The sequence below is a fragment of the Bos indicus genome, chromosome 10 (genome assembly GCF_029378745.1).
Source record: "Bos indicus isolate NIAB-ARS_2022 breed Sahiwal x Tharparkar chromosome 10, NIAB-ARS_B.indTharparkar_mat_pri_1.0, whole genome shotgun sequence".
Classification (NCBI taxonomy): Eukaryota; Metazoa; Chordata; class Mammalia; order Artiodactyla; family Bovidae; genus Bos; species Bos indicus.
In genome coordinates, this window is record NC_091769.1 from 61,948,937 (window position 1) to 61,970,350 (window position 21,414).

The 21,414-nt window shown below is 39.4% G+C and overlaps 1 protein-coding gene across 3 annotated transcripts in view; it reads right to left on the bottom strand.

Annotated features, from left to right (window-relative positions):
• The window catches only part of SLC12A1 (solute carrier family 12 member 1), an 87,994-nt gene that overhangs the window by 29,159 nt on the left and 37,421 nt on the right, over positions 1–21,414 (bottom strand). For all 3 annotated transcript variants that reach the window (XM_019968881.2, XM_070797600.1, XM_070797599.1), the window contains exons 15-19: positions 19,530–19,685; positions 14,065–14,164; positions 12,930–13,041; positions 3,666–3,806; positions 1,055–1,161 (exon numbers count right to left, since the gene is read on the bottom strand). In XM_019968881.2, the coding sequence (XP_019824440.1) occupies positions 1,055–1,161; positions 3,666–3,806; positions 12,930–13,041; positions 14,065–14,164; positions 19,530–19,685 (616 nt within the window). The remainder of the gene's footprint in view (positions 1–1,054; positions 1,162–3,665; positions 3,807–12,929; positions 13,042–14,064; positions 14,165–19,529; positions 19,686–21,414) is intronic.

The following is a 21,414-nucleotide window of genomic DNA, read 5'->3' on the forward strand; positions in this document are numbered from 1 at the left end:
ATGGAATCCTAAGTGCAGTCAGACTTCTTGGCATGTTCTCTACCCTGTGGTATGAAATCAGACAGAGGAAATATTCCACTTTCTGAGCTATTGACACAAAAGATGGCATTAGGCCTAGCTAATATCACCCTCCTTGAGACAAAGCTGGTTAAGTATTTTCAAGCCTGGAAGAGAAGCTCAATTTTCTAGAATTGTCACTGAGGACACCCTGAGTTGTTCTGTATGGATAGTATTTGTCTTCTCTTACTTAAAAGAAGGAACCAAGCCAGGTAAAATTTTGGGTATACATGTGCTTTTGAAGGTCGCATAGCATTGTGTTCGTTAGTTTAAACTTTGAACTTGGTTGGTCTTGGGTCAGAATTCTAGGTTTCTTGTAAAACTTGTCATTTTCTGCCTTTTACTTAATTTTTAATGTCTATGTCTCTACTCATAAAATCAGAACAGTAATAGTCCTTACTTCAAAGGCTTCTTGTGAGAATTAAGTGGGATAATTCACGTTAAGGACATTAGCCTTGGTGCCAACTAGTCTTTTAAGGATTAGCATTATTATCCCTATCCCACGACTTCTTCCATTTTTAGATATTAGATGTCACGTGCATTTTAAACTCACTTTTTGCCCATAAACTAACCTTTACCTGTCAGAGGCACCTGCCATGTGGATTCTTGTATCACAAAGGGAGAAGTGAGGCTCGAGATAAGATCACTGAGTTGAGCACACCAGCCAACCCAAGATTCCAACTGTTTTGAAAAAGCAATTCCTTCCTTACCTAATTGTCCTCTCCTTTTAGTCCTGTAAATAGGTTTTAAGATTGTAACTCTTTATATTTACCTTTTTCTCTGACACTGAATTTCCGTCCCCCCCCACCCCCCACCTCTGATGACACGATTCCCTCAAGTTTTAATACTGGCAGTGTTTTTCCACTTTGCTAAAGAGTTCAGAGTACCAGGGGAACATCATCTTCTTGGGCAATTTATTCTGTACAACAGAGTCAGTTATGTACTGCCCTGGTTAGTGCTTTACAAACAAGAGCGCGTCTTGAAAGCCATCACTTACTGTATGATTCCCACATAGTTTTCAATCTCTGTCAGGGGAGCCTTCCTCCAGTTTTTTTTATATCCAATCACCAGAGTGTTTGGTTTCATTCTTCCTAAGCCCGAGGCCTAAACAGAGGAGATAAACACATGGGCAATTCTTACCAGACCAGGAAGCTACCTCTGCAAATGAAAAATAATGTCCAAAAGAGCACTGAAGTAATGTTCTGAAGATTAGATTACATTTTAGTGCATGTCCTTCATGCCCGTACCCAAGCATAAAATAGAAAGATTAGTTCTAAATCATCTCAGCCATAAATGGATTTTAGATGACAGAAATGTAGCTTTTCTAAATTAGCAGTCATTTGCATTTCTTCTGATACACTCATTAAAATGGTTCAATAATTTAAAATCAAGTGAGGGCTGGCTTAACTGTTGGCATGCGTGTTGTAACTTAGTGGTTCAAAGCTCATTTCCACCTGCTATATCCATAATGTCATTAGCAATAAAATCCATGTTTGGAAAATTCCTATATAGAAGAATCACTGAAACTTCTACTTACATTTTTTATTGAAGAATAACTGAGCTATGTTTCCAGAATCTAATCCTCTTACATGACGGTATCATTAATAGCCATCTTCCATACCAGAAGTTTCATTCCCCCCATTAGATGACAGGATATGGCTTCCAGTTAATTAAATTTAATCGGGCAATATTGCTGAGCACCTATTCATTGCAAAGTGCTATGTTAGGTGCTGTGAGAGAGCAGGGAGACACAGTCTTTGGCCTGAAGGAGTTTAGAGTAAGACTGATACATACACATAATTACACACAAATCATTAATGTGCAAAGGCAGTAAGAAATCACGTGGACGTGTAAGGGAAAATTTCCTGAATGGTTTCTTGGGAGAGCTGACATTTGTTTTGCATCTGGCAGTTTGGTTAGATGTTGCCAAGTGAAAGTAAGGGGAGCAGCGGAAGTGAAGGAAGAATATTCTGGGTCATGGGAATAGTGGCACAACTGATAAAAGTGGGACATTGAAGGGACAGCAGCAAGTGAAAAAAAGATAGGCACTGAGAGAGGGTTCCTGGAATAAGCTTTGCCTCCTCCTCATTTCGTGTGTTGTCCTTGGAAATGTACAGGTAGCAGAACAGCTCCTTAGAGCTGTCATCTGGCCCTTGGCATGGCAGTATGGAGGTAGTGTTTTCCATGACTATGATTTGAGGACGTGGCCATTCATATCATAATTTTTTAGATGCAAAGAAGGTTTTATTCAAAATGGTATAGTTGTCAGTGCTTCCTTTAATACTACGCTGTCCTGCCCTTTTTGACATGACCTTTCTTATTCTGTTTTTCTCTGAAGAAATTCATGTCAAGTTTTTTTTTTGTTTTTTTTTTTTGCAATTTCTTCTGGATTAATAGGTGAATTGTTTTACATGCCAGTGTCTTCCCTCTTCATGTTCTTATTCTGTATTTGTTGTCTCATTCCTAGTTGAGATTCTTATTATTTTACTAACCTTCTATGATAATTTTGCATTAAATGTGTAACCTTCCCAACTCATTTAACCCAAGAGCTACTGAAAAATAACTTGCTACTGAAAGGGAAATCAGCATCTTGCAATGACATCTATTTCCAGTTTATCAAATTAGTAACGTGAAAAGAGGCTCATTGGTATTCAGAAGAAGGTAATAGGTTTTTCAGAAATGGTTTCTGTATATGTACAGCTACTTTGTTCTTTGGGGATACTAGAGACAGGAATGCAGCAAAAACTCTTATTCTCCAAAATATTACAATTTAATTCATGTGTTTTCTTTCTGGCCTGTAAACCCATCAGTGTTAACTGGATGCAATCCTGAATTTTGACACTCCTGTAGATGGCAATTCTGAAAGCTAAATATATCATTTAGTATATGTACAATCAGGTTTTTCCAACAATATTGAAGTCCAAATTATTAGAAAGCCAAGCCCTGCACTTTCTGAGGTTCTCCTGGATTGTTTTAGAATTCTCTGGCACTTTAAACTTAGAAAATCAGAACTAGGGAAAGATTCTATGTATTATAAAAGGAGAGGAAAGAATAAGGGAGAAAAGATGGAAGAACTGTGAGCTTTAGTGTTAAACCACAGAGATTATTACATTTTATTTAACATTCTGGAAATAATTAAGGAGGAGAGGGAGATTTTATGCCCAGATCACCAGACATTTATTTAGTCCAGTCTTGCAGCTGCTCTCACACTATTTGCAAAAGAAAAAAGTAAAAGAATGCCTGACTTGAGCCTCGCTATATGCAGTATGAGATGTAAAAATAGTTTGAAGTTTTAATAGGATCTTGAATGTCGTCAACTATCAGAACAAATTTGCATTTCAATAAGTATGAGACAGAATATATGCTGTTGGCCAAAGGCAACCTCATTTTCCATTTCCAGTGTATCACTCATAGTTCACTGTAATAGAACCTCTCTGCTTCTGTTTTAGCTCTGCCTATCCCCAGGAATTCAAAATGAATTCCTTAACCATCTGTATTGATCTCTGATGCTCATCTGCCTAACTGGACAGTTCCATTTGGGAGCTTCATTACCACAGAGTGCTAATTGTCTTTAGCCTCTGTACTTATTCCCTCAATGCCAGCCTTACCTGAAGGAGACTTCGGACACCATCCCTGAAACAATCTGCTGCCACTGCTGCATAAAACGCCTTGATTTTGTTCTTTATAAGCCAGGCCTGCTTTTTTGCCATGCCACTGTTCATCTCTTTAACACACAGCTTGCGTGGTCCCTGTATGACACAATGAAATATTGGTTAGAAGCCCTGCTATTATACATCGCACTGCTGTTATTTTCTTTCTTTTTTTTTCCCCTTTTCAATGCTTTATTTGATCAACATATTAGAACAAATACATTTTCCTTGAATGATACTAGGTGAATAATTTGAGAATATAATGAAAAGAAATATAAAATCTGGAAAACTTTTCAATGTACAGAATAAAGCTACAATTTTTGCTTGATAATTGAACTTTATATGTGGGTAACACATGAACTTTTTATTTTCTAAAGGACAAAAGTAGCCAGCAATGCCTTGTTGGGTTAAGAAATGGGAAAGAGGGGAAAACACCTCACTAAACAGGCTTCACAGACACTCAACCTTCTGGAAAGAATCTGGGCTGCTCACGTTACTCACTTTCCATGCAGAATGTCTAGATGTATTAGCACCAGCTTAATTAACTGCCTCATGTCAAATGAAAGAAAGAGCTGATGGCAGATGAGAAAAAATACAGAAAATGTGATTGATGAGGTTCAGGATAAATACACCATCAACATTTGACTCAATAGCAAGAGCCAGGGACTTCCTTGGTGATCCAGTGGCTAAGACTCTGCCTTCCAATGCAGGGGGCTGGTTCAGTCCCTTGTTGGGAAACTAAGATCCCACAGGCTGTGCGGTATGATAAAAAAAATTTTTTTTAAATAGCAAGACCCACATTTATGAATACCAAGGAAGCCTCAGCTAGAGCCCAGTTTCAAGAAATGTGACAGTACTCTTGGGAGCCAAAATGTGGTGAGTTGCAGATCCTAGCAGGAACAATTACATCTTGATAATTCTATCAGGCCCATTCTTTGTTTTTTGATGTGGAGAAGACACCCTTGTATCACTTTTCTCTGTGTAATATTGACATTGTGTGTGCTCAGTCACTAGTCATGTCTGACTTTTTGTGACCCTATGGACTGTCGCCCACCAGGCTCCTCGGTCCATGGGGATTCTCCAGGCAAGAATACTGGGATGGGTTGCCATGCCCTCCTTCAGGGGATCTTCCTGCGCCAGGAATCAAACCCACGTCTCTTATGTCTCCTGCATTGGCAGGCAGGTTCTTTACCTTTAGCGCCACCTGGGAAGCCCAATGTAGACATATTCCTACTCAAATTAACATTTGCCATTACTCAATAAAGTTAGTGGAAATAGATGTTCACATACCTATGGCATAGGAAGAACAGGAGAGATTAAGAGAGAAGGAGGCAGGTGTTGTGGTGGTAGATGAAGCATTTTAAAATTTCAAGATCTGAGTTCTGGAAACTCATTTTAATTAAAGTTTCTGTTGTTTCTCCTTCCTTAGAAGTCCAAGCTAGTTTTATTCTTTGCATGTTTCAAGTCAACCCCAAGAGTATTTCTGATTATCTACCGTGTGCCTGACAAGGGTACAAATCTACTCTTTTCCTGAAAAATCCTTTCAGTTGATGGAAATATTTTATTGGATTGTTTTAGATTTCTTACTAACCACCTCAGATCTTGGTAAAATGCACTGAGTAGAACTGAAACAGGGCTGAAGATTCTGCGTTTCTAACAAACTCCCAGATGACACTGATGCTGCTCATCCTCAGACCATTCTTGGAGTCATAGTCTTAGAAGGTCTTGGATTAGAGAGAAAAGGCTTGGTATGTACGAAAAAGATACCAGGTTTTTGATCAGATATAACTGGGTTCATTTGGCCACTCTGGAGGTAATTAATGATGTCTGAGCTTTGATACACTACTCCAGAAACAGGGATCAAATAGCTATCCTGCAAGGTCATTTCAAATAGTTATGATAAAGTATCTGGAATGACGTCTGGAATGTTGTAAGTTCTCATCCAAAGTTGATTTTTATTATGTTAAATAAGTGCTCACAATCTCAATTAAGTCCCAGACCTAAGTTCACCGGTGTTCTACAATAGAGCTGAAAGAGCGCTGAACTGGGAGCAGAGTGTATGGCTTGGATCTGGCTCTGAAACTGACTAGCCGATACCCTGGGTGTGCCCTTTGTTTTCTCTTGATTTGGGCTCTACACTGGTAGCTCAGACAGTAAAGAATCTGCCTGTGATGCAGGAGACCGGAGTTCAATCCTGCATCTCTAGGGGATCTTCCTAGTGGGCTGGGCTGATCCCCTGGAGAAGGGAATGGCTACCACTTCAGTATTCTTGCCTGGAGAATTTTATGGACAGAGGAGTCTGGCAGGCTACAGTCCATGGGGTTGCAAAGAGTTGGACACGACTGAGTAACTAACACTTTCACTTTACTTTCACTTTTATAAGAATAAGAAAATTGTCTAGGCCATCACTGTTCAGTATGATTAGCCCTTATCCACATGTTGCTATGGAGTGTTTGAAATCTGGCTGGTCCACATTTGGCAAAACTAATACAATTATGTAAAGTTTAAAAAAAAAAAAAAAAAAGATGTAATGGAAATGTAAAACATTCACTGGATTTTGAAGCCTTAGTATATTAAAAAAAAAAAAAGGAATGTAAAATGTCTCATTAATGTTTTTATATACATTGAATGTTGAAATAATGATCTGGATGCATTACATTTACCTGTTTCTTTTTACTTTTCTTGATTGGCTACTAGAAATTTTTAAATTACATTTGTGGCACATATTACATTTCTATTATATAACACTAGATGTAATTTGGGGTCACTTCCATTTTAGTATTCTATTTAAATTGGGTCAGATTCTTTTTGTACATATTTTTACTAGAATGCTTTCTAGAACATAACAACATATTAAAGCAGTTTGGATAACTTACTTTACAGTTAAATAATAAGAACTTCCAGTGAAGATGGAGAAGTTACATAGGAAGGGTAGTTATTAAACCAGAAGACCTAGCCTGGGGAAAGATATGTCATTACAGATCAAATTTTGCTCAGGATCCTGTCAATGCATTTCAACCACTAGTACTTCTTGGGATTCTAGACACCATCAATGGCAAAAGAAAGAAGAAATATTTTCTTCAGGGAAGCTGAATGGTAACAATAACCATGAGATAGAAGAATAACCAACAGCTAGGAAAGGTATCAGACCATTGGCATATTGAGTTCACAATGACTTTGAACCTCTGGGGAAACTGGCATTTATTTAAATAAATATAGCTTAATGTATATCTATTAGTAATAAAAAAAATCCAGATTAAACATTGATTGTGACGGAGAGATTTACTTTAATGCCTAAATTTGCCGTATTGAGAAGTTATAAAAATATTTCATGCAGAGACTCTGTTTGCTAAAAGCAATTACATTATCCTTGTAGCACACTTATTAATGTGAGGCAAGGCTATAATACAGACATAGTATGGGAAAAGTGAGCTAACAAAAAGGTAAGACATGTTGGAATCTAATTTTTCAACGTTCAAATACATCAATAGTTACAAAAAATGGATTTTATCACCCAATTAAAATATTATAGAGATTAGCTCAGTTAGGAGTCAAAATATGAGTATATAAGTTAATTCAGGATTTGAACAAAGAAGCTCTTAAAATTTTGTATATATTATGACTTTGTCGTTGATAGAGAAAGGGTTAAAGGAATTCTAATTATTTAGTCTGGAGAATAAATTCATGTGACACTACTTCAAATAGATGTATATTATGAAAAAGAATTTGCAAAGGATTTCCAATATTACTGGGCTCAAATACAGAAATTTGAGTCAAATGTGGAGTTCTTTCCAACTCTTATATTTTAAAACATCAAGGATCTTTTTGCTCTGTCTTTGCTTTCATTGCCTCTCTGGCTGGAACTATGGGAAAGAAAAATTTTCCCTTTCTGATTTGGTGTATATTTTAACTCGTCATGATCCTAGTGCCCACTTACAGGTCACTTCATTCTCCCTGTATTTTGTCATGTCATTATTTTATTAATATCGTTACAGAAACTCAATGACTAATAAAGAATATGTGCATCTAAAAAAAAGCTTTTTCCCTTTGATGGAGGTGAAAGTTGAGATTAAAAGGATGATGATAGAAGAAAAAATGATAATTTTAGTTTTCCATGCTTATCTATGCTTGAACTGCCCTCCATAAGCCACAGAGTTGGGTTATCTTCCCTTGACAAGAGAAGAGATTCTTTGAATTCAAAGAGAGTTTTAGGTTTTATTAAGATATTTTGTAAATTTTATGAAAAAAAAGAGAAAGGGTAACAGGGTGAAAACTTGTTAAAAGGGGATCTACGTAAGGAAGTTGGTCCAATGTTATTCCTTTTCTTTACAGTGAGAAGAGAGAACAGGACAATCAGGTTTAAAGAATATAATGAGCAGGCAAACATTAATCAAAATAGATCTACATCTTTGTATACATAGGTGAAATGACTAGAAGAACACCAATCAAAGTCAGATAACATTGCCTTTTCAGAGGAAGAGAGCCATGAGGCTGAGTGGCTATAAAGGGGACTTTAGCTTGATCGGTAATGTTTTATTTTATTTAAAAAGTGAGTGGAAGCATCTAAGAAAAAGGTTAACTGTTGTTAATTAGAGAAGTAGTATACAGGTGTTGTTTTACTGACTATAGTTTCTTCATATGAAATTGTCAGTGTTCAATGACTTTCAACACACAAAAAAGTAAATTTCATGTATTTAAGCTAATATTTTTCTTAATGCTTCAAAATGAAAAATAAAAGCAAGCTTTACAAAATCTTTAGTTTTCAGCCAAAACAATACAGTGTACTTAATAAAAGATGCCAGTAAACTTGAAAGCCCTTTGCAGTCTTAAGAGAAACAAAATATAGAAAAGAGGCAAGTGTTGCATTTTTGGCAATAATGTCTTTATCTGATGAGCATGTTAAATCCCAGATCAATTTGGTCTCCTTTCCATCTTTAATGTATATTTCTCTTTTATTTGTTTTAGTAAAAAAAAAAAACAAACCTGCCTTTAAATGTAAAACTAAGAAGTATATGAGTAAGTGACAGCTATGCCTAGAAACAGCATGCCTTCTCACATGATGAGCTGTGTGATTTTTAAACTGAATAGTATACTCGGAGAATTGATGGTGGTGGTGGTTTAGTCACTAAGTAGTGTCCAACTCTTGTGACCCCAGAGACTGTAGCCCATCAGGTTCCTCTGTCCATAGGATTTCCCAGGCAACAATACTGGAGTGGTTTGCCATTTCCTTCTCCAGGGAATCTTCCTGAATCAGGGATTGAACCCATGTCTTCGGCTTGCAGGCAGATTCATTACTGCTGAGCCACCAAAAGGGCTCAATAGTTGTGGAATATGGACTTAGTTGCTCTACTCTTCCATTTGTCAGGGGTCAAAACCATGTCTCCTGGCATTGGCAGGCACATTCTTTTACCACTGAGCCCCCAGGGAAGCCCCACTCAGAGAATTAAGGGTACATGAATCCAAACTAAGCTATCTGCAATGATTACTATCTCTCCAGCTACTATAAATAAGTGAGGAAACTGACAAAGAAAGGCAGTGTTTTTTTATGCCGCTGAACATATGGTACAATTAGTGGAAATCACAACCCTTGACTTCATATTTGCCTGTTGCTAAATGCACTGAGGAGAAGGCAATGGCACCCCACTCCAGTACTCTTGCCTGGAAAATCCCATGGACGGAGGAGCCTGGTAGGCTGCAGTCCATGGGATCGCTAAGAGTCGGACACGACTGAGCGACTTCACTTTCACTTTTCTCTTTTCATGCACTGGAAAAGGAAATGGCAACTCACTCCAGTATTCTTGCCTGGAGAATCCCAGGGACGACGGAGCCTGGTGGGCTGCTGTCTATGGGGTCGCACAGAGTCGGACACGACTGAAGCGACTCAGCATAGCATAGCATAGCAAACGCACTGAAGATGGCTACACTCAGAAACATGAGGTGATGCTCGAAGGTGGAATCCTACCTCTAGTCTTCGTGTGGTGAAAGGAGTGAAGCACACAAGAAAAAGAAAATCACACATATTGAATAGAAAGCCTCCTGGGATATATCACTAACTTATTATAAGGTAATCCAAAGGAGAAAAATAGACATTATTTTAAGTAACCAAGCCAGATTCCTTAAAAAATATCCCCCAGTTTGTCCTGATGAAGGGTCCCTCTTCTGAAATCTTTAAGTTTTGTAGAAAAAGGCAAGAGGTAGGCAGAAGCTCTGACGGGTGAGTGGAACATTAGTTGAATAGTTGGAAGGCTACTGGACTTGGGACCCAGCAAAAGTATAATTCTTAATTTCAATTTCAGCAGTTTTGAGGGCTACAACATCTAGTCCCTTTAAAAATGCCTGTCTGCAGGATATGGCAGCTGGGGGGCATGTGTTTTCCCACTACCCACCAACAATGAAATGCCTATGAGCTCCTCGTCTTGCCCCTTACTGGGAGGAGCAGATGACAAGTAATTGGAGGTCAGCAGAGGGATGGAGCACAGAGCCTGCTGCCCTGTGACTCGTTGGGAGGGAGTGCGCATCTAACTGTTCAACTTGATCAAGTTGCTGAATAACTAGAAGTCCAAGATCCAATCCAATGTTTGGACCTGGTTTCACTAAGAGAGGGTATTTTAGGTTTCTGTGGAGGAAGGTATATTTTCAGAATGAAAATGGCAACAATTGTATATCAAAAATATCCCATGATAATAATACCAACAATAACAAATAAAATTAATTGAGCATTTACTGTTTGACAGACTCTGAGCTGAATGCTAGAAAGCTTATCTTCCAGAATTCTCATGACCCTGTAACAAACACAGGTGCTGTCACCATCATTATTATTCCCATTTTATACCTGAGAAAAATTAAGGCGTAGGGAGGTTAAATTGTGTGCCCAAGGGAATCCCAGCTAATAGGTGGCAAAACAGTGATTTAGAACTTAACTGAGTGTCTCAAAAGTCCATGAGCATGAGCTTTCTAGAGTTAAAATTTAAATTGTTATCTCTCAACCTCATTGTTACCATTTAACCTTTTCCACAAGGTCGGCCAAATCACCAATCACCACGTCTTGGAGAAAAAAAAATGTCATGTTGACTTTCCCTACATCCCTTTCCATCTGTTTCTTTGTAAAGATGATTGAGGACTGAGCATGAGTTGAAAAATGCTGACAGCATCTGCAGTCTCAGGAGCTCACAGAAAGTAACTAACTGAAAAGTCCTTAACTGATACAGTGACTATTTTCTGTCCCAAAGAGAATCTTAGCACCTGGGAGCAAGGCTCTTGGGCCTTACTCAGAGAGTAAGTACAGTAATGTAGGAAGTAGTCTAATACACATGTCAAGCAACCAGGGCCATTAGAGGAACAGGCTTAAGTACCTGTCTCACATGAAATGTTATTCCAGAACCATACTCTTTTATTATAGTTAAAGCAGCAAAGGGTTAATTTGAAGTGATATCTCTTAAAAAGACCTTGTGTCCCTTGCCAATATATGACTGTTTATACTCTCAGTTCATTTCTCCACTCCTCCTAGAGATATTTTATTGGCTTGCTAAATTAAATTTTCTCTAAATTACTAGAGAACAAAAATACCCCAAATTGCATATTTCACCAAAACTGGCTTTGGTATTATATTGGCCAAAATGAAATCCACTAATCCAGGGCACCAAAGTTGATAATATGGGAGTAGGGTGCTTGATGAGATTTTCTAAAATCCTCTGGAGTCCCCGTTGGTCATTATTGAACCTGTCAATCTTATGTAGTCAGTAGGATTCCCTCTACCCTCTATGGGATAATTACATTGAGTTATATTGTTTGAGTTACTATCATATAAACACTGAGGAAAGAGAATATGATCGACCAGCTTGCTTCATATTGCATTTAGAGCATTGCCAAGTGTTAAAAGATGCTTAAGTGCTGGTCACAATGACATGTGGTAAATTAACCCCTGCATCATGGGACAGTCGACTGACCCCGGCTAGGTTACACAGCTTCCTGGCCACCCTATTCCCTGACAAGTATTGGAAGTTTAGGGAGTGGTATCCAACTCTAAGGGCTTTCCCGGTGGCTCAGCTGGTAAAGAATCCACCTGAAATGCAGGAAACATGAGTTTGATCCCTGGCTCAGGAAGATCTCTGAGAAAGAAATGGCAACCCACTCCAGTATTCTTTCCTAGAAAATTCCATGGACAAGAGGAGCCTGGCAGCTACAGTCCATGTGGTTGCAAAGACCTGGACCAATATCCCGACTCTGCCACTTCCTTGTCCTGTGACCCTGTGCATAATTGAATTTTCCTGAATCTCACTTTTCTAATCAGTGTAATGAAAATGGGGCTTCTTTCCCTTTCTTCCTCACTAGACTGTTATGTAGACTGAAATAAGAAAAACTGTAGGAAAATACTTTGAAGAATAGGTAAGTATGATCATAATACATGGACACGGCTGAGGATTTTGAGTGGTGTGTGTGCATGACCCAGAGGGAGAGAAACAGGGAGACACACACACAGTGTGTGCATGAGAGCACACTGTGAGAATACAAGTAGAAGTAGGCTCATTTGGAGGACTTAGACTTATTATTTTGTTAAAATATTAATGCTTTCTTCTCACTTTAGAGAGCAGTGATAGTGACTGGTCAATAATTACTGTTAAGTGTTTAGCATCTACTTTGAATACCTCCTGGAAACAACACCAGTAAGTTATTCTTAGTCTACCACATACTTCCTGAACAAAAAGGAACTCATTCCGCTTTGAATGTTTATCTAAGGCATGGAAAACTTGGTTTAACTCCCTAGATATCTGTAGTATCATCAAGTTTATTCAAATATTTAATCTAAATTCTACCTGCTTTCATTTAAGGCCATAGCGTCTGGCTCTTCCTCATCAGTTAATCTACATAATAGTGCTCTCTAGCTCATTCTATCCTTTCATATTTCTGAGAATGGTTATCACCCCCCAAATATTTTCATTTTATTTATGAGCTGGCTCTCTTTTTCTTGACTCAAAGGCCATCAATGGGAAGTATTATCATTTTTAGTTGGTCTCCTGTGAAATCTGAAACACACTTTATCCACTCATTTAAGTTCAGGATCATGGGCCCCTGCTAGTCCTTGGTATATGAATGAAGGAAAGGGGTCCTGTTCTAAACTGCATTACCATTCTCCTATCACTGCACATACCTGCTGGGCTCCCCTAAGGCAACACAAATGAACAAGTAGGAAAAGGCACCTTCAAGGGATGAAGTGGCTCTTACCACAAAGACTTCACAGCAGATGCAAAGGCCACTGTTCTTGGTAAAGGCATGAGTTATATCCAAGAGAGCAGGTCTTGTCATGGGTCCCCCTGTTAAAACAATGCACTGGGGCCTGAAAATGGAGAAGAGAAGTTGTGAGAGTTGATCATGACAAGAAACCTGTGAGTCCAGAACCACCCCCAGTGGAACGGGCTGGTACAGAAAGCTTGGCAAGATGGGGCAACCACTCTCCTAAATATCTCTTGAGTTTCTCACTAGAAGTCCTTTTTTTATTCTTCTTTTTAAAAAAGAAGTATTTATTTATTTGGCTGCATCAGGTCTTAGTTGCAGCTCATGGTATCTTTGTTTCATCATGTGGGATCTTTCACTGTGGCACACGGGTTCAGCTCGTGGGCTTCGTTGCTCCCCCAACATGTGGGATCTTAGTTCCCTGACCAGGGATCAAACCCGCGCCCCCTGTGGTGCAAAGTGGATTCCTAACCACTGGACCACCAGGAAGTCCCTCACTAGACGACTTGAATCATCGTGATTTCCTGCCAATCTTGCCAAATTTGTATTCTTAGTTTTGTTAGTGATAGTAAGCATGTAAAGTAAGGAAAAGGTCCTTACTGTCCCCCTGTCTTTTTCCTCTGAACATGACCCTATCCCAAATCCTCAGTACAACCTGTCCTCCAACCAGTATATTCATATTATTTTCCTTCACCCTCCGTGCAAAGCTTGTGTTTTGAAGTTCCACTTAACATATAACCAAAGAAGAGCTTAAAGTACAACTTCTCCTAAGGGAATTCAGTAAGCCACAGAGCCTTAAGCTATATGGAGACAGAAACAACAATTAAAGTGTGTGGGGATTTGGGGACATCTCTCTGAAATCACGTCACCGAGATCCCCTCTCTATCTGTACATGGAAGGGGAAAGCCAGCACTAGGAGAATTTAGAGTTGGGGGTGGGCATAGCTCAGAGTGGAAGAGGAGAAGCGCTCATTCACAGGAGGTGCTGTTGTGAAAATGTGGCAGTTTTGTAAGATTACCTATCTAAGAGTATACCCCTAAAGCGTATCAATGTGCATTTGTCTCCCATAGAGGGAAGCTGCTTCCAATGGGAAATGACACCAGGATGCTTGAGAAACCAATTTTACCTGAAGTTTTTCACATGGTCTTCCACTGTGGTTAGTTCTAGAGCATTGTCTAAAGCGCTCACGTAGGAAAGAGCCTGCGTGGAGGAGCCCCAGTTCACATCTGTGGACAAAGGAGAATTTGACATAAAAGCACTGAGCTTCCCTCTGTATACTGTGAATATTTTTATAAGCCATTCCCTTCTTTGATTTTCCTTGGCTATGTCAGCAGTGACAAATGCCCAAATTAGAGAAACATAATGTAATATTTCCTAGAAAGTGTGTCCTTCTATGAATCTTTGTGAATTCTTAGAAGTGAGACCTCTTTTTCCAGCTGAGGATCAGACTCTAGTGTTGCAGCCTGAGAAAACTTACTCAGTGGAAGAGGCTGTGTTACAACCACACTGCAGAATCGTCAGCCCCTAAATAAATCCAAGAGTTCTTCACAAATTCTTAAATTGAAAAGAAAAGAGGCATTTCTGCATACATAGAGAGTATGTAGCAGTCTTTATATTTTGAATAATGAAACTGAATAACTTGGGAATTCTTACTTCTGGGTGTCCATGAAGAGGATCAATCTTTAGCAAGCATTTTAGTTTGATGTGTTAAGGACCCAATCTTCATAATAAGAGAGGAAAATACTACCATGCTCTGACTTAAAAAATTAAGTGTTAGATGAATCCTCTACATTTTATAAGAAGTCCCTGATGGGAATGCATAGATTCACCCTAGATGGCAGACAGAGCCATCTCCCCAGTCTTGCTCAGAACAATAAGGAAAATGATGAGAGATAATTATCTGGGGATAAAGCAGATTAATATTGATTAAGTATTTACTATGCATCAGGAATTTAGCATACCTTAAGTTATTTCATTCTTACAAGAACCCTATAAATCAACTGGATATTTATATGCAAAAAAATCAACCTTGAGCCATTCCTCACACACCATATACAAAAATTATCTCAAAATGATGAGATATAAATAAAAAATCTAAAGCATTAAAACTTTTAGAAATAGTTTGTAACTTTGAATTAGGGAAAGAGATTAGAAGCAAAAAAAAAACCCATAAAACATGAAAAATCAGACTTTAGAGGAATTAAGAATATCTGCTATTCAAAACAAACTGTAAGGAAATTAAAAAACAAGTTACAGACCTGTAGAAAACATTTACAAAAGATGTACTGTGAAAGGGTTTGTATCCTGAATATACAGAGGTCTTACAAATGAATAATAAGAAAACAACTCAAAAAATTTAAACAGACACTTGACAAAAGAAGATATGTGGATGACAAATAATATGTTCAACATCATTAGTCATTGGGAAAAATTGCAAACCAAAGCACAATAAGATAGTACATTATATCTTTAGTACACTACATAATTAGAATTTTTTTTTTAAAGAAATCAACTGACAATAATATGTGCTGCCTAGGATGTGGAACAACTGAGACATACATTTATTGCTGTTAGGAATGGAAAATGATGCTGCTACTTTAGAAAATAGTTTGGCTGTTAATTATAAAGTTATGTGTACCTTGTAATCATAAATTCCACTCCTAGAGAAATGAAAATATAGGTCTACATAAAGCCCTGTGTGTGAATATTTACAGCAGCTTTAGATATAATCACTAGATATAAATACAATTAGATATACCAGGTTAGATATAATTCTTCAATTAGTGAATATATTAAAAAAATCTTGAGATATATTCATATAATGGAATACTACTCAACAACAAAAAGGAACAAACTACTCATACATGTAACAACATGGATGAATCTAAAAACCTCATGTTAAGTGAAAGAAAGTATATATAAAGGCTACATCCTCTATGGTTCTACATAACACTCTGGGAAAGGCAAAGGTATAGGAACAGAAATCAGAAAAGCTGTAACTAGGGGATAAGTTGAGGGGAAGAAATTGACTGCACAGAATCTTTTAGCCATGATGGAAATGTCCTCTCTTTTTTAAAAAAGATTTATTTATTTTATTTTTTGGCTGTGGTGAGTCTTCATTGCCACGCACAGGCTTTCTCTAGTTGTGGCAAGTGGGGGCTACTTTCTGTTGCAGTGCATGAGCTTCTAATTGTGGTGGCTTCTCTTTGGATCTGCTGGCTCTAGGCACTCAGGCTTCACTAGTTGTAGCACGTGGGTTCAGTAGCTGTGGCTCCTGGGCTCTAGAGCCTAGGTTCAGTGGTGGTGGCATATGAGCTTAGCTGCTCCGTGGCATGTGGAATTTTCCTGGACCTGTGATCAAACCGCTGTCCCTTGCATTGCAAGGCACATTTTTAACCACTGGACCACCAATTCAGTTCAGTTCAGTTGCTAAGTCATGTCTGACTCTTTGTGACCCCATGAACTGCAGCATGCCAGGCCTCCCTGTCCATCACCAACTCCCGGAGTCCACCCAAACTCATGTCCATTGAGTCAGTGATGCCATCCAACCAGCTCATCCTCTGTCATCCCCTTCTTCTCCTGCCTTCAATCTTTCCCAGCATCAGGGTCTTTTCAAATGAGTCAGCTCTTCACATCAGGTGGCCAAAGTATTGGAGTTTTAGCTTCAACATCAGTCCTTCTAATGAACACCCAGGACTGATCTCCTTTAGGACGGACTGGTTGGATCTCCTTGCAGTCCAAGGGACTCTCAAGAGTCTTCTCCAACACCACAGTTCAAAAGCATCAATTCTTCAGTGCTCAGCTTTCTTCACAGTCCAACTCTTACATCCATACATGACTACTGGAAAAACGATAGCCTTGACTAGATGGACCTTTGTTGACAAAGTAATGTCTCTGCTTTTTAATATGCTGTCCAGGTTGGTCATAACTTTCCTTCCAAGGAGTAAGGAACTTTTAATTTCATGGCTGCAATCACCATTTGCAGTGAATTTGGAGCCCCCAAAAATAAAGTCAGCCACTATTTCCCCATCTATTTGTCATGAAATGATGGGACCGGATGCCATGATCTTAGTTTTCTGAACATTGAGCTTTAAGCCAACTTTTTCTCTCTCCTCTTTCACTTTCAAGAGGCTCTTTAGTTCTTCTTCACTTTCTGCCATAAGAGTGGTGTCATCTGCATATCTGAGGTTATTGATATTTCTCCCCGCAATCTTGATTCCAGCTTGTGCTTCATCCAGCCCAGCGTTTCTCATGATGTATTTTGCATATAAGTTAAATAAGCAGGGTAACAATATACTGCCTTGACTTACTCCTTTTCCTATTTGGAACCAGTCTGTTGTTCCATGTTCAGTTCTAACTGTTGCTTCCTGATCTGCATACAGATTTCTCAGGATGCAGGTCAGGTCTGGTATTCCCATTTCTTTAAGAATTTTCCATAGTTTGTTGTGATCCACACAAAAGCTTTGGCATAGTCAATAAAGCAGAAATAGATGTTTTTCTAGAACTCTCCTTCTTTTTCAAGGATCCAGCGGATGTTGGCAATTTGATCTCTGGTTCCTCTGCCTTTTCTAAAACCAGCTTGAACGTCAGGAAGTTCATGGTCCACGTATTGCTGAAGCCTGGCTTGGAGAATTTTGAGCAGTGCTTTACTAGCGTGTGAGATGAGTGCAATTGTGTGGTAGTTTGAGCATTCTTTGGCATTGCCTTTCTTTGGGATTGGAATGAAAACTGACCTTTTCTAGTCCTGTGGCTACTGCTAAGTTTTCCAAATTTGCTGACATATTGAGTGCCACCAGGGAAGCTCTCTGTCCTCTATTTTGATTGTGGTGGTAGTTACAAGACTGTAAATTTGTTAAAACCTATAGACTGTACACTACAGGGGGTTAATATTAATATACATAAATTATGTGAACGTACTGTGTGTGGAAATACTTGGTATACTGGGTACCAAGCCTTGTGTCGAGAACTTTAGGAGTCTTTGTCTCTCTTGAGTCCCTTCATGGCCCATTGAGGTTGATACCACTAAGCCCCATTTAGCAGAGAAAGAAATGGCAACCCACTCCAGTATTCTTGCCTGGAGAATCCCATGGACAGAGGAGCCTCGCAGGCTACAGTCCATGGTGTTGCAAGAGTCGGACATGACTTAGTGACTAAACCACCACCACCATACCTGTATTACAAATACCATACAGTAATAAAGAAAAACAACAAAACCAAGCTCTTCAAAATAGTTACTACCTTCTCTTTTCTATTATACTTGTGTAGGAAGGGTCAGGAGCATGTGAGGGTGGCCGAGGGCCTGTCTGGCCCCTGAGACTGGACTGCCGAATACTGTACTCCTTAATCTCTAGCCTCTCTAAGTGTCAATCCCTTTCACTGGGTCTAAAGATAACATCTGAAGTCCAGATCCAACTGAATGATCAACAGCACCTTCTTGCTGCTCCAGATTCTTTAGCATGACATTTAGGTGTCTTGTTTACCTGGCCCGACCTACTCACCTTCCAAGGCTCACCTCAGGCCCCTTCTCATCACCTGAGGACTCCATCATGCTAACGGCCTTGGTGTATGCTGCACTTAGTCACTCAGTTGTGTCTGACTCTTTGCAACCCCATGGACTGTAGCCCACCAGGTCTCTCTGTTCATAAGCCTTGGCAATCCTTAAATATGCCTGATACTTGCACGCTTCCTAACTTTACTCACACTCTTTTCTTCTGCTTACAGTAGCCATCCCTGGCTCCATCTGATTAACCAACCCCTAGTCTCTTGCCCTTTTTTTTTTTTTTAAAGTAGAGTATTTGTTCATTCAACAGATATTTATAAGTACTTACTGAGTGACTGACCCTGGGAATAGAAGCCATGAACCGGGGAAGTTTTCTTGGACAACGCTAATCACAGTTAGAGCTTCCCTGGTGGTAAAGAATCTGTATGCAATGCAGGAGACTCTGGGTTGGGAATATGCCCTGGAGAAGGAAATGGCTACCCACGCCAGTATTCCTTCCTGGATAATTCCATGGACAGAAGAGCCAGGTGGGCTACAGGCTATGGGGTGGCAAGGAGTCAGACTTGATTTAGACTAACAATAATCACGGTTAGTCACTTCCTCTCCTTTCCTCAGTAACTTGTTCATGTCACTCTCACGGTTCTTGCTATACTGTTATATAGTTAATTGCTTATATGTGAGTCTGTGCTTCTTGAGGACAGGGATTATCATTTATCAGATATAGAAGGACTATATCAGTGGAAAGCTTATGGGGTTTGGTATCAAAACACTCCCATTAAAATATCAGCTGCTTCACATCCTGATGGTCACCTCAGTGAGTGATCACTTCTTTGAACTCAAGTTTCTTCATCTCTGAAATGTGACCAATAATACCTAACATACAGCACTATTGTGAGAATTAAATGGTACACAGTATACAATAGGTGTTCAACAAGGGTAACTATTGTATTATCATATTACATTATATTATTAATATCTGCCATACACATGGCCCACCTAAACACAGGAGGTGCCACATAAACATGTGTTGAGTGAATGGATAGTTAGAGAGTGCTTAGGAGACCCTCTCTGTACAGTCCTTCTTATCCTACCTGGCTTCTTGTAAGTCACGTATATATAGAGGAAGAACTCAATGACGTAGGTGATGACAGCTGCCCACCAGTTGATGACAAACATGACCGCACAGCACAAAACGGCTCCAAAGAGAGACACCCACATGTTGTAAATACCATATGCAGGTCTCCATCCTGAAATTAAAAAAAAAATCTATGTGCACAAGAAAAATTTCCGCACTATACCATCATACCACTGTGTAGTTTTAGACTATAGGTAACATGGTTTTTTTTTTCCCCTAGCATAAAAAATTAGAACTTTTAGGTCAAGTTCCTAACTCTGTTATTAGTTTTCTGTGTCTTGGTCCCTGGCTTATGAAGATGTAATCACACCAAAAAGTAATGCTGTGAAATGTAGGAAATATGTCACTTGTGGTTCCTCTACACTTCCTACATGCCAGGATTTCTTCCCAAACAACGAAACCCTAAGCATCTGGTATCCATGTCATCAAGAATTGAAAGGAGGCAGGAGAGATGGAAAGAGTGGGGAACAGCAGGGCAGGGGGACACCTTAGTGGCTCAAGAAAGAGGAGGTTAAGATAACGGGCTTTTTCCTGCGGAGAAGGCAGAGCAGCCATCAAATATCATCCGCTACTTCATGCTAGCTCTTCTTTTACCCTAAGAGGATCATGCTTGCCCTTTCAGAAATAATAATCTATGGCAAAAGAGGGAAACATTTTTCTGCAATGGCTTTTTAAACCTGATACACTAATATATCATACATTTTGCAATGAAAATATACAGTGAGAAATATTTTCATACATGCATGGGGGGTTACTGTGTTCTATTAGTTCCCTGAATTGAAAGAAGCTGGGAGACAGTACAATCAGGGTAAAGAAGCTGACTTGAAGGGCACATTTGGTCTGTGGGTAAAGAATCCGCCTGCCAGTGGAGAAGACGCGGGAGATGCAGGTTTGATCCCTGAGTCGAGAAGATCCCCTGGAGAAGGAAATGGCAACTCACTCCAGTATTCTTGCCTGGGAAATCTCAAGGACAGAGAAGCCTTGCGGGCTATGGTTCATGGGATTACAAAGAGTTGAACACTACTGAGTGTCCACACTCACACACAAAGTATATTTTTAAATTTGGAGTTGCCAAAATACAACAGAGCTTTCTTTCTTCAGAAGCAATTTCCAAAATGGCCACAAGATGGAAATCACACTACAAGAACATCACTGGAAATGCATTTATTTTTCTCTGTCTGTGTGTGGGTGTTTGTGTGTCAGAGAGAGAAAGAGAGAGGAGAAAGAGAGGGAAGGAGAAAGAGAGGGAAGGAGAAAGAGAGAGTCATCTTTTGGGTTTGGTATCCATGTTATCTCTGTGCTTTTCTAGGCTTCCCCTTTTCCCGCTTCCTCTTTCCTCATTCCTTTCCATTCTTACCCCTGCCAACCTCTATTACTTCACTGTGTTTTTAAAAAAGGAACACAACATGGCATGGAAGCACACATTTCTGGGATCTGTCATCTTCACTGACTAGAACCTCCTGTTCTCTGCTTAAAACAAGGCAACAAAACAGAAACAAAAATTCTTCTGTAATCTTCTGGAGCCTAGTGGCCTTGAGTAGATGAAGGCTCCCCTTCCATCTGTATTTTGGCAGGAGGTTTTCCTAAGGAGGTTTGAGTTCCTGGCATACCCTAAAACGTGAAGATGTGTTTATATCCTTAACAAAAGTCCTGGTAGTGAAGAATTTTCTACTCTCTTCTGATGGAAAGGCGAAAAAATTCGAATGGCCAGTGGAAGCAGAGAAGAGGTGAGAGGTGACAAAGATAGGGGGAGGCTCTTTGGTGTGAAATTTCGCACCACTTTAAACAACAGTCTGAGGGGTGCAGGGGTGTCACCAGCTTCAGTGTGAATCGGCACTGAC